This window comes from Lissotriton vulgaris, chromosome 12 (assembly GCF_964263255.1).
Source record: "Lissotriton vulgaris chromosome 12, aLisVul1.2, whole genome shotgun sequence".
NCBI lineage: Eukaryota > Metazoa > Chordata > Amphibia > Caudata > Salamandridae > Lissotriton > Lissotriton vulgaris.
Window position 1 is genome coordinate 804,050,843 of NC_141700.1, and position 14,631 is coordinate 804,065,473.

At 45.6% G+C, this 14,631-nt stretch overlaps 1 protein-coding gene across 1 annotated transcript; it reads right to left on the reverse strand.

The window, feature by feature from the left end:
- Nucleotides 1–711: 711 nt before the first annotated feature.
- LOC147678796 (uncharacterized) lies at nt 712–6,718 on the reverse strand. The gene has a single exon (XM_086946252.1). The coding sequence runs from the start codon at nt 6,639–6,641 to the stop codon at nt 3,816–3,818; it is 2,826 nt and encodes a 941-aa protein (XP_086802378.1). The 5' UTR covers nt 6,642–6,718; the 3' UTR covers nt 712–3,815.
- Nucleotides 6,719–14,631: the final 7,913 nt, after the last annotated feature.

Below are 14,631 nucleotides of genomic sequence, written 5' to 3' on the forward strand. Positions count from 1 at the left end.
CTTGCTGGACTGCGATGGCCAATGTGGAGTGAAACTGCATTTTAAGACAGATTTTACCTCTATGTATAATACAGTGAAAGCACTACAGATTTTTCAATAAACCCTACTGATGTATGAGCGCCCACTAATATAATGCCTACTCCAGGTCAGCACCAATCATTGCAGAGTCCCTTTGGCACCAAGCTACCCTTGTGCAGTTACCGTGCTATGCACAACAGTAGTCTCACAGGCACAGCTGGCCCACACGTTTATATGTAACCAATCCAGACCTGCTTCCGTTAGCTGCACCATAGCAGCCTTACCTTAAAAGGCAGACACTGGTGGTAAACAGGCTCATTCCAATTACCATGAACTTACCATGAGTGAGACTCAGCTAGTGAGCATCACTCACAGTAAAGATCCAAAAACCAGATAAATCCTGGTGGAATAAATGGGTGGAATCTATTTGCAACAGTTCCCATTTCAGCTACATATACTGACAATACACCAGCAGGAATTTCATAACAAGGTTGCACACGCCACCACACATACAAGATGGCGTGTTCTAGACATTGTTTTCTAGACCAAAGGAAGCAGAACTTATAATTCAATATTTCAATGACACTCATCTAAACGGGACCACTCAATTACTGTGTACATTTAACAAGATGTCCCGCTGCCCCCATTGGTCTTCAGATGGGAGGTGAGGAGGGAAAGGAGACCACACACAAGTTTCTGATTTGCACCAGTTTATTTTCCTGATACAGGTAATTTAAGGAGCAACAGGACTTCAGCACAGTTGAGCTAAAGATCTCACAAGATCAAACAACCTTCCATTCTCAATGTCATGCTCAGTGACCTACAGCACACATTCTATCTGCAACAGCCCAACTCTACTGAAGCAGCATACCATAATATATATATAAATTTGAGTGCTGTGAAGTGGGGGAATAAAGAAAAAAGATGGGGGTTGGGGGTTTAAGGGTATCCCTCAGAAAATGAAGTTACGTCCCAAAAAATACATATGGAAAAAACGAACCCAATGTGGCAAGAGAGGCATTCACGGCACAGGGATAGTCCGCTTTGTGAAGGTCATTCAAGATGAAAATTACAAAGTGGAGTCATCAGAAGCTGTTTTTTATCTCCCCCCAAATTCACATGCAATTTTATGTGTGGGCTCAGTGGTTTCTAGGAAATGAATGGATTACATCTTTCCATACTGTGGTTCTTTGTGAGGGGTAGCTGATGTTAATGGCTTTAAAACCTAACCTATACAGGGTCATGAGTGATGTGTTATTCCTAAGGGCAGTACGGGTGTTGCAGCCCTCAACCTCATCCATGTCAGCAGTAACGATGATTGTCATTTTTGAGTCTCTAGGGATTGATGTATGGGTTAATGGTCTTTTACTTTAAGGACTGTGTAGATAAGTGTTGCAGTCTTCACAGTGTGATGTTACGACTTTTCCAACATCCAACTGCGTGTTTCTTCCTAACCTTCTTCCTGAGAGAGCTGACATTACCCGAACAACTCGTTCAGTCTACTTATAAATGAGATGAGTTGTCTTCGTCTGGCTCCATTTCCTTTGTAGTTGTATTAGTGGTCAGGCATTTTCAGACCTATGGATGCAATGTCACATCCCCAGTCTCTATATCTCCCAGAAGCAATGTCCTCAGAGTCTATACCTATCACTTGCTGCAACCCCATAAACTCCAGATATAACCTATAGCACCAAAACTATGGTGAATGCATTTGATACAGAACCAACCTTACCTGATCAGGGCATGATTTTACATTATGCAGTTCTTTTACAGCATTGCATTCTCCATTTTAAGGATCTCTTTAATCTACTGGATACAGTATGCAGCCTCTCTGCTGATGGCAGCTCATAACAGTCCATCAAACCTGTGTGAATAATAACTGGGTTATGTGCATGGCAACATCTCCCAGTCTCAGCATGTGAAACAACCATTTTCTCTCAAACAAAGCCAGAGTAGTCGCCATCCCAATGTAGCACATAGGGCCTACTGGAGTCACTAGTGTCCTGGTCAATTTATTGGTTTTTGGTGTCTATGTTCAGTTGTTGGAGAATTTGGGCTGAGAAGGATAAAGAAACCAGCCTTTCCACCAATACATAAAAGTATCTTTAGAAAACAGTGTTGGGCAGAGGTGGGCTAGAGGAAGCTAGGGGAGGACTGGACATTAGGGTTTGAAGAGACATGTCCTTTCTAGGGTGTAAATGGACAGGTACTCACAGTTAATAAATCCCAGGTCAGCTTTACCAAGGCTATCAGAGCTCTCTGCCTCACACACCAGGCTGCTAGTGTGCCTTGTGTGATCAGGACCCAGTTGTTTAGAACCAGTCAAGCTCATGGACCATGTGGCGCATGTTATGGACACAGAACTCTCCATGATTCACTCGAAGACATTTGGGATTAAATAAGGGTAGGCAGCCACAGGTCATTGATTTGCACATATGCATTCTAATTAGCCAGTCTTGTGGACATAAGCTTCAGAGCAAACCCCTTCTCTGTGCACAAGCTTCATTTAGTTGCACAAAATGGAAAACCAACTTCATAAACTGTGGAGATAGGCTTGCTCTTACCATGTGCACTGGCATCATGTGACTGCATGTGCTACATGACAACCCCCGCTTCACCTATGCAGAATCCCTTTTCTGGTGCACATTCAGATGAACTAATCTGTGTATGTAAGGTAAAGATGCAACAATACATGGCATGAAGTAAAGCCATAGCCTGTCTTTAATAGAACACGCTGGCCCACAAGCCATTCCCTACACGTCACCTGTAAATAGCGATCACATGGCATAACCTGAGGCCATGTTCTTTGAAGGATACATATTGGACACTATCTGCCAAACCAAAACTTTCCTTCAGCTTTTATATGAAATATACTGATTCAATATTAGACCACACCTATCTATACACAGTCCTGCTAAAATTAAAGTTACTCAATCCACCATCCACAACTCAACATTTCATAACCCTCTATTTAGAATAATTTTTCTTTTCAAATTTAAGAACTATACTTTGAGAAAGATAAGTATGCATGTGGATGTTTGGGAAACCAGACACCCTAGCGCTCACCATGTCTATCTTCTTCACTCATGAACAAAGCGCACAATATAAATAACAAATGGGTGCATTGATACATACATCAAGGAAATATTAAAAGGAATTGTAAACAGGAAAAGTATTACCTTAGAACTGCTGCCAAAAGGTCTCCAAAAGAAAAACACAAAAAAGAAGAAACTGATCAAAAAAATCTATAGTTCAAAAAGAGGCTTGTGCTGAAAAATAGGTTTCAAACAGTAGCCAACAATTTTTAATTATAAAAGCAAACTCTCTCGTAGAACTCTTGCACAATTATTCTTGCCTTAGTCCAATAGCTCCTATTTTGCTACCTCTGAAAATTGTGATAAACGTGTTCAAGGTAAAAATTGGAAGATACTACATAAAAGGGGGAAACGTTGATTTAAAATAAAAAAAATTAAAAAGTTTTGAAAACAAAAAAATACCCCAAAAAATACCCCCCGCAAGAGGGTCAGATATGGAATATGAATTTTAAGAGATGAATCCTGCCTGTGCTAGAATAGCAAAATCAGGCTCAATCAACAACTGAAACAATTTCCAACAGATTTACATTTGTATAGAATTTGCAGAGTCATTTATTTCCCAAACAATATTTATCATATATTGGTTGGAATTCCTAAATGCTCCACCTGTTTCCAGTTTTAAACTGGTCTCCATGAAAATATGAGAAAATAACATTAGACACACCAAGTCAATATTGGCAGGTTTTCACATCTGCCCAGTGTTTAGTTTTCGGAGGTACCCACCAGCTGATAAAAGTTTCCAACAGGTTGCCCTGAAGATTCCATGGAATGGCAAAAGCCAAGCTGACATCGCAGATTTGCATAACCCACCCTGACTCTATGTCCTGCTATGCGGTTCATGTCCATTTCTTCTACAGCTTTTTTAGCACAAGCTGTATCATTGTAGAGAACAAGTGCTGTACCCTGTATAGGATCATGCAACAATTTCAAAACAGGTCCGAACTCTTCAAAAACAACAGTTAAACGCAGTTGTGTGGTTTTGGCTAAGAGAAGCCCATACACCCAGACACAGTTTGTAGCATGTCGCGGATAGGCAAAATCTAGCTGAAGTTTCTTGTCTCCAAAATATCTCCCATTCATCTGCTCAATAGCTTTGTAAACACTGCGGATTGCACTATATTGCAAGAAGGCTTGTTTACCACGATTCCTGAAACCTTCCCTAATTTCAATATGTTGAACCTCCCCAAAAGGTTGGAAGGCTGTACAAAGGTCAGCACTGGTCATTGTTTCTGCCAGGTTGTTAATCCAAAGTGTTAAAGAGGCTTTGTGAAGAGATGAAGACAGTTCAGTCAGACCTAATCTTGTACGACTCATTGAAACATGACTGTCTGCAAATGACATCTCATTCTTGTTAAGTACACACCTTGGTGTATCTGAGGTAACAGCTTTCTGTTCAAACTTACTTTCTGACACCAGGGTCGAGCGGTAGGAATAGGGTGACCGGCTTCTAGTGCGTCTGCTTCTAGGATCAGGTGACCGGCTCCTGCTGTGCCTTGCTCTAGATCTGGAAGATCGGTTCTTGGATTTGTGGGAAGGAGAAGAGCTCCTGCTATGTATGCTTCTCCTAATGGCAGATTGGCGCAAAAGGGGGGACCTGCTCCTACTATATCTGGATCTCCTAAAAGCAATCTGTGACAAAGGTGTGCGACTCCTGCTATACCTACTTGAATGACTCTTGCTATTTTTGGCATCATTACATGACAACTGGCTCTTAGACAGGTTGTGCCTATTTTCCTTAACTGGTGGCAATCCATTCCACTCAGTCACTTTAGATTTCTTAGTAAGGAAGCAGAACCTTTTTTTATTGGCAATGGCCTTTTTCTGTTCTTTCCGATGGCTGAAGTACACCAGAGCATAGCAGCTCTTAGCAGAACCATAAGTCTCCACTGACGTCACATTTCCAAACCTCATAAACTCTCTCTTAAGAAACCGTTTAATCACAGGATGTGAAAGATTCTTTTTAAGCACTGTATTTTTAAAGTGGAAACCAATATTTGTAACCTTCAATGCGAACCTACGACTGGGAGACTGTGGCAATGAAACATCAATGGGCTTAGTAGAGTCACTGTCACTCGGTCTGTCCACAGACATGGTCGACAATAGGTTTTGATCCTTCTGGTGCCTTTCATTGAGAGCTACAATTTTCGCTAGTTTGGTGTGTCTAATCTTGCCTTTCATTACTGGTGGTCCAATCAACGGTGATATTTTAAGATCTCCAATAGAGGTTTTGAACTTGTTTTGTGAATCAAGAGCTTTCGTCTGTTCTGTCTGGTGTTTGTAGAACACCAGACCACAACGGTCTTTGCCCTCACCATGGACAGCCGCCGAGATTATTTTTCCAAATCTCCCGAACTCCAACCTTAACCTTTGTAGGAGGCCTTGCTTCCCCACGCCAATATCAATATTTGTAATCCTGAGGCCAAAAGTACCACTGGGAATTTTAGGCTCGGAGCCATCAGCCTGAGTGACTGGTGGGGGCCCATCCCAACATTCCATCTGAAGGACATTTCCAAAAAGGTCTCTTACTCTTGCATTCAGGGCTTTCTCTCGATCAAGCCCATATTTGTAAAATACCAGGCCATAACGATCTTTGCCAGTACCTTGGACAGAAACAGTCAGCAAGTTCCCAAAACTCTTAAAGCGATGTGTGAGGAATTTTTTTATATATCTGCTCTTTCCGTTGCTTCCTATGTGCGCCACTTTCAGGCCGTATGCGCTACTGGGAAGCTGAGACGATGAAGGTGATGTGGGCTGTCCGCGGGCTCTAGATGATGTGCAGCCGCGTTCGTCATTGCCATTTCTTTGGATGGTATTAGACGGAGAGGACGTTGAGCGCTTGGCCCGATCTGGAGACGTTAGGCGCGTCCTGCTATGAAACTTGCTGTCCGCGGAGGCCCGTTGGGGTGAGCGGCTGCCCCTGGATGCTGCTCGCGGAGAACTGCCGCTCGACACCTGCACGACGGAGGGGCACCGGCTAGATGCATCCGTGGGCGAAGGACTCCGGCTGGAGGCCCTCGGAGATGACTCGCCCCCACTGCAGGCCCCTTGGGGCGACAGGCTCCTGCTGGCAGACCCCTCCGACGACGACCACCACTTGTGGCCCCTGTAGCTGGGGCTCTCGCTGAGCTGTCGCCTGATGGCGGGCCCCTCCGGGGAGGGGCTGGCACTGCAGGCGCCCTGGGGGGACAGGCTCCTCCTGGGGGGGCGTAGGAGGGCCCTGCCCCTCCCAGCCCCCCTCCGGGGCGACCACCCCCTGCTGGGCGAGCTCTGGGACGACGAGCCGCTGCTGGAGGAGCTGGAGGAGGACGAGCCGCTGCTGGACGACGACGAAGAGCTCCTGCTGTTGTTGCTGCTGCTACGACTGCTGGACGTGCTGCTGCCGCTGCTGGACGAGGACGAGGAGCGGCTCCTGCGGCCTCCTCTCCTCAGGGGAGTGCGTGGCTTGTCCGTGCGCGGGGGAGAGTCGTCGCTCTCCGCCGCGCTGGGCTCCACGCCGTCGCCGGCCGAGGCCGCACTCGCCTCCTCCATGGGGCCGAGCGTGAGGTGACAGCGCAGACCCGGATCCTCCTCAGCCGAGGGGCCGGGGCCAGCAACGTCCAGAGACACTTCACGCCGATGACGCGGGGGCGAAGGTCAGGCCTCGGCGCCCGCCATCTTAGGGTCAGGCGGAACAGCGAGGGCTGGCTGCTCCTGCTCCCATTCACTGAACTAGGGACCGCGTCAACAGGTTGTAAAATGGCCGCCTGCGTCGCAGGGACGCACGCCCCTGAGCGGGCTGACAGTTTGACGTTTATGGTGTTCCCTAATTGGGAGAAGGGGCCTGGAGAAGCGCATGCGCAGCTTGTAGCCACCTACGACAGGTGAGCCGCGGGACCCGCCCACTCGTTTGCTTGAATGTGATTGGCTAGCATCACCAGTCCAAGCCAAGCCTGTCAAGTTTACAAATGTGTGGCATGGTCATACTTTTTAGCAGTGTTTCCTTCATCAAAACTGTTTCTATGGTGAAGGAAGCTGCACTGGTGCATATTACACCAGAGTTAACTAGGGTTACCACCTGCCTGTTTTCCATACATTGTAATTTAATTTATATAGCGCTTACTATAATCCATGACAATGTGTCAAAGCGCTTTTTCACAATAAGCACTCTAATCCGAGACTCAGAAAGGATTACTGGTGAATTAGTATAGGGAAATATGAAATTAATTTGAGCAGCGGACATGTAAGTCTGTTATTTTGGTTGGATAAGATAGAAGAGGGAGGGGTTTGGATTTATATGGTGCTTGGTCAGGCGCGGTTCGTCCATTGGGGCGTGGGGGCGTAGCCCCCCTGCCCGAAGCCGCCTGCAGCTCCCTCGGCGTTTTTGATTTAAGACTGTGACAATCATGTCAATGAATCAACATGATTGTACAGGCGGCAACACAAGTGCGCATGAGTGGGGACGGAGGGTGAATTTGTACCCGGGCCCACTCATTCGCACTTGTGTTTTTGCGACGTTGCGCATGCCCATTAGGAGCCCTAATGGTCGTGCTGCGGGCGAGAAGGTACCTGTGCCCCTAGCGCCAGGATTGGCCAGGGGCGCTGTGAGCCTGTGACGTGCGGGGAGCAGAGCCCAGAGGTGGCGCGGACCGGGACCGGCAGCAAGGTAAGAGTGTGTGTTTTTCTTTTATTTTAAAGTGTTTGGTGCAAGCGTGCGTGTATGCATGAATGTTTGCTGGAGAGTGCTGCGAATGGATGTGTTTGTGTGTATGCGTGTGTGAATACATTTCTTTGAGTGTTGTGTACTTGGGTCGGGGGGGGTCGCCGCCGGCCTGAGTGGCCTGGGGCCCGCACTCGCAAATCAGTTTGCGCCCACCACTTTAAAATGTCACCAGCCGCCCCTGTGCTTGGTACCCCAGATGAGACATTAAAGTGATTTTCAAAGAGTAGCATGCTGCTGTAGAGCCAAAACAGGATTACTGGTGAATTAGTATAGGGAAATATAAAATTAATTTGAGCGGTAGACATGTTTTTTTTTTTACTGAGTTTTATATAGCACAAACTTGACCCAAAGGTATCAGGTATTAAAGCGCTTTACATAGCACCAGTTGCCTTACATGAGGACACATTGATTTTTGTTAGGCCCGGGTAGATTAAGTTATTTGCCCTGAATCACAGGCGTCATTGCCAAGACTCGAACCCAGTTCCCTAGATTCAAGGTCAACAGTGTGAGTCTGTTAGTTGGATTGAGAAGAATAGTAGAGGGATATAGGAGGTAAGGGTCTAGCAAGTGTCTATTTGGAGATCATACCAACAGGAGGAGGTTTGGGATGAGTAGGGGGAGGGCGAGAGTTAGAGGGAGGGGTTTAGAAAGGCTTGTTTGGGAGATCTAAATAGTAAAAGAGGTTTGAGATGATGCAATAGCGGCAGCCCCTTCATTAGGATGGAGGAGCGCCTCTCCCACCACCACCCTCAAATTAAAGGTTAATAAAACGGGTTTCATTCCCATTTTATTATTGTTTTATTTGAATCCCCATGACGGCCTTCGTCAATATATATATATATATATATATATATATATATATATATATACACACACACACACATTTATATATATATATATATTTATATATATGTATATACATACATATATTTCCCCCTAGTAGTGAAGCAATTGTAGGTGAACGGTTATTAGAAAAATGTACTTATTTATGCAGTGACCTACATGTTAAACATAGTATAACCAAGACAAATTTGTACAAATGTTAAGCAGAACTAAATCTGTATATTTATAAACAATATTATTATACACATTTTTACAAAGGAACACACATATCTCAGTGCACATTTATAATCCTAATAACTGCTTATACACACAGGTATGTACTGTATATTGGTTTGAGTAAGGTGATTATGTGGGGAACATCCAACTCTTGAGTAGTCTTCTGAAGATAAGGTAGTTATCGTGGATCTTATCTTTGGGGGTAAAGAGTTCCATAGTTTGGCTGCTTCAACAGAGAAGGATGTGCCACCTATGGTTTTTTCCTTTTATGGTGGGATTATGAACTACGGTGCCAATCTAGAGCGGAGGTTCCTTTGTTGAATGTAGTTGGTGATTTTATTCTTGATGAAGAGCGGTCCTGTTCAATGTATCGCTTTGTGGGTGATGCAAAGCAGCTTGAATGTGGATGTTCGGGCAACCGGTAACCAATCTACGGTTTCAAGGCATGAGAAATGTTGGCTTGCGGCTTTATATGTAAGAGTAGTCTGGCACCAGAGTTCTGAATCCGTTTTAGTCTTTTCATAGTTTTTACAGATGATCAGTGGTAGAGGCTAGTGGCGTAAACAAGTTTTGACAGAACAAGAGAAATAGTAGCCTGGACCTTTTGTGGAAATTCTAGGGGGGATGCATCACAGTGTTTTTATAGTTATGAAGCTGGATCTAACTAGTTTGTCTATCTGGGCATTCATTGATAGCTTGGAGTTTATTGTAATTCTGAGGTTTCTAGCTTCCTTAGATACTTTAGGTGATGTTCCCAGACTGTCAGGTCAGGCATCGAGTGGGTCATAATTGTTCCAAACTCCACATGTGAATATTTCTATTTTGGAAGGATTCAATTTGAGATGGCTCTATGTCATCCACTGATCCACAGCTCTGAGGTAACTGAACATTTGTGAGTTTCCAATGTCTTTGGGGCTTTCCAGTTTAAAGGCGTATTTGTGTGTCTTCTGCTTAGTTATAGCATGTGAGATGAAATTGATTGAGCAGTGCAGATAATGACTTCATGTAGATTTTGAAAAGCATGGGTGAGATGATAGAGCCTTGAGGGACCCCTACTTTTGTGAAGTACGGTTTGGATGAGAAAGGGGGGTTATGGATGACATTAGTTCTGTTTTGAAGGTAGGATGTGATCCAGTCAAGAGCAGTCCCCTCTATGCCAGCTTCATAGAGTCATGTCTTGCTCGGATATAAATTATTGTAAAAAATGAAAATACAAGAGGCATTTGGCAAAACAGGAACAAGTTGGTTTAATTAAACGCAGCGTCTGGGAGAGTATTGACAGAGTAGCGTCTGAAGAAAGTCTCTCATTATACAGAAGTTCGGGCCTACCAGCCAAGATGGCCACTGGATGGTCATGCCTCTAATAGGCTCCCAGCTTGGGATTACTTTTTTGGTGATTATCCCTGTTTCAGCTCGCCATCGTCAACCAATCCCCTTAACAACAGGTGCACTTACCCACATCAACACCTCGATTGTTTCTGCGGCTCCCCGGTCACTGCTCACAATTACGTCCTTGAGTCTCCCATCCTGATGCTTGTTTAGCTTAGGTGAGCATTCCAATGGGATTTGGGATTCGGCGGCTTAAGTTTACAGTGACCCTCCAATCTCGTGGGGCCCGAGCCACAATTGTTCTAGAGTCGCCCTACGTGCTCACCGGAGCTCTGGGGCGGTTCGCCCGACATTCACTCGGGGTCCAAACCGACTTGATTCCTTGTGACACTGCTTTCTATGTAGAGCCTTCGATACAGTGAGTCTACGAGGTACTGAGCCACAATACTAGGTGCCATCAATGACGGCTCATGTGTAGGTGCTGCGTATGCCTGTCACTGCTGCGTTAGGGAAACTCTTGGCTCCCTGTTTTGACTGACTCAGCTCTCCTGCACAAAAACTGCAGTTCCTGCAGTCCCAACGGAGCACGCGCTGCTCGCTTCGCTCAGCGCAGCACTTGCCATATTCCGTCTACGCAGCTGCCTTTCATCATTTCTGCAGGTTTGTCCTGTGTTACTGTCTAAGCTGTGGCCTATCATAATTTGTTCTGTAGGTTATATCTGGTTTACAATGTCTTAGCTGCTACCTATAATCGTTTTTGAAGGTTTTGTCCTATTTTCTAGAAATATTAACCACGCGACTCAAAGCGCTAGTGAAATCAGTCGTTTTGGCCCCTCCCCATAAGCTGCACTGAGTGATACCATCTGGCATTAGGCAGCCATCTTGGGGATTTTCTTATTCAGTAAGGGTACTGAAACTGTGGATGGACTACTCACCTTCCTATCGAGGAAGGGTAATGAAACTGTGCAAGGACTACTCACCTTCCTTTCGGCATTACTCCAGTCAATCGCTTCACAGGCTCAGGGCAGTCATCTCTGAACCCTCTCACTTACACACAATATTGGAAAAAACTCAAAGCTACAGGAAAAGAATCTCTACTTAAGGACAGAAAGGGTAACTGTACTCATTGCTCCTGAACACCACCAGCAGAAGCTTCTCCATTGGGCTTTCACAGATCCCCTGCCTTGGTTGCTGTCCTTGAAATCACCAATCGAAAACAAAGGTGATCCGAAAAGTGCAATAAGTCTATTGTGTTTTGGTTCTACATCCCAGATAAATCCTACATTTCACTTCTTATTTCTGGAACCAACATCGTCGTTGGGCTCCCTTGTAGTAGGATTCCTACCAATGCTATTTGGGTCATTGGGTCTCTTTCTAGTAGGGTTTCAACTGATGTTGTTTCATTTCCATTAAGGGCACTTATAATTCTCCATCTTAAAGCACGGCGATCAAATAAGTGCAATAATCACGCCTACTGTGGAGTAGGATTCCTACCAATGTTATTTCACCTCCTAGGTCATTGGGCTACTTTCTAGTATGATTCCTACTGATGCACTTTCACCTCCTTTAAGGGAACTTAAAGTTCTCGATCCTACAGCACTGCAAATGCACTAATCAACCCAGATGAAACTAGGTTGTACTCGTCTATCTCAGCTTTGAGGATTGATAAAGGACTCCAATAGAACATCTAAAATACTTCAATACATTGATTTACTATGGACTGATATCGCTGGTTTTTGGAAACCTGTTAGTTTCACAACTTGATTTTCAGCAGGACTTGAGACAGTCCAATCGAAGACAAGAATCTACAACTGGCAGAAAAAGTTCCTACCTTATGTAACAGCTCCACACTGTCCTTACTTTGCCTGTCCCACCTGGGCACCCCTGAATTATGCATTTCTGCCTCAGTTTACTTCTCCACGTTCACGCAGCACTTTCTAACCTCTCCACTCCCTTACTCTCACCCTTACCACATCCTCACTACTATACAATAATGTTCAATAAAGTGGTTAAAGTTGTAGCAAACTGTTTCAAGATCATCTACCCACCCAACCTCTCCAAAGCCTCCAGAGAACATTAAAAAACAGCAACCTTGAACAATTTTCAGACACCCTTCTCGTCGATCAGTACCATAGTGGCCAATTTGGAAAGCTCAAAACATATTTAATTTTCTTCACCCACAACATTGCATCTTGGCTTGTCATCTTCCACAACTAATTTTATCTGACACCCTCCTCAAAAATTCCTCACGGCTTCCAGCAAAAAGTCTCCTCATCAGCATACTTTAATGGATTAATCACTATATCCTTATACAGCAATGGTAAGGTCATGATTCAAGCAAAAACACAGTTTTCCCTTATGAGGGGGTGGACTCCGGGTTGCGTTCCTTACCTGCTGTTAGAGAACAACAGCAACCAGACTCCTTCTCGAGCGGGGGACAGACTTCCATCTTACCCCATTGCCTCCTTTCCTCGCATTCTCGCTGCCTGGGACTTCACAGTTAACCGTCTGCCATTTGCATTGAACAATATTCCCCTCCCCCTCTTACTGCTATCCTGGGACCTCAATGATAACACCCCCATAACACCCCCATACAAGGATTACCTCCCCTCTAACTAGTCTATACTAACAACACTCTATCTCCCCAGCCCTTATTATCCATTTATCCGCATGATCCTTCTCCACTGCACAAACCTTCCACTGCTCCCTCGTCTACTTTTCCAAGACTACCCTTTCCCCACACACCCCCCCCTTGTCTTTCCTACACCTCCACTTGAACCTTTGACCACTCATGGTAATCTTTCCTCTCACCTTTTCTTCCACATGCTCCACCCATCCTCCTGAAAAGATTCCCACATCTTCCTCATCTATAGGCCCCATACACCCATACATTCATCTTCATGTGCCACCTCTCCATTCCCCTCTCCTTACTCCCAACTACTTTGCCCTCGTGCCTACCTTCTCCCTACGACTTACCTCACCAGCCCACTTGCCATTGTCATACTACAGTTACCACCTTTCCTCACCCATACAACCACACTATATTTATCCCTCTTTCAATGAATTCCCTTCGTTTTTCATACACACCACAGCAGCTCCCTCACCTATATCATATTACCACCAACTCAATCAATCAATCAATCATGACATTTATATAGCGCACTACTCACCCGGAAGGGTCTCAAGGCGCTTGGGGGGGGGGGGGGGAATTTGTTTGCTACTGCTCGAACAGCCAGGTCTTCAGTTGCTTCCTGAAGGAGAGGTGGTCCTGGGTCAGTCGAAGGTGGATGGGTAGGGAGTTCCATGTCTTGGCCGCCAGGTTGGAGAAGGATCTGCCTCCGGCGGTGGCTCTTCGGATGCGTGGAACGGCGGCGAGGGCGTGGTTGGTCGATCATAGCTGGCGGGTGGGAGTGTAGAAGGTCAGGCGATCGTTGAGGTACTTGGGGCCCTGGTCGTGGAGAGACTTGTGTGTGTGGGTGAGGAGCCTGAACATGATCCTCTTGTTGACAGGGAGCCAGTGCAGGTCCGTCAGGTGGCCGGAGATGTGGTTGCGTCGGGGGATGTCCAGGATGAGTCGGGCGGAGGCGTTCTGGATGCGTTGGAGTCTTTTCTGTAGCTTGGCTGTGGTTCCGGCGTAGAGGGTGTTTCCGTAGTCCAGACGGCTGGTGACGAGGGCCTGGGTGACTGTCTTCCTGGTTTCGGTCGGGATCCATCGGAAGATCTTGCGGAGCATGCGGAGGGTGTGAAGGCCTCTCACCCTCCACCCCTATATCTCATTCCCTCACTCATCACCTTACGTCCCTCCCCATTCGGCCTCCAAAGAGGCTCTCTCCTCTGAACCCGTCATCCCAACCACATTTTATAACATTCTCCAATTAACTATACATAGCCTTGAAGTCACCATCACCCATGTTATACTCTAAAATGTCCACTAATTTAGACTCCATACTCCCCTCGACAAAAATACAATACCACAATCACTTAATCCCGAGGCGTACTCTTCTGCCAGGCCCCAAAAGAGCTGCGCACAACCTCTTCCAAAGTGATATCAATAAATTACTTGCTGGTTATAACACCCCTACTTCCTACAACATTTCCTTTCCTGAAAACACTAAACAACGGACTATACCCATCCCCTCTTCAGACAACACAAAACCCTTATCAATACTAAAAGCCCTGACGCCCCTTACACCAAAACTGTCACCTCAGACCTATGTTGTCTGCTTCACAACTGCAGATCGGCAATTAAACACAAGCCAGAAATCCGTGATACAATCACTCACCACAACTTTGACCTACAAATCCTTACTGGTTCAATGACATTTCTTACACAATTTTTGATCATCTGCTTTCTCTAATTATTCAATTATCAAGAAGGATAGGCTAGGTAGAGTCGGAGGAGGCTTTGCCACCATCTTCAGAAACACACTC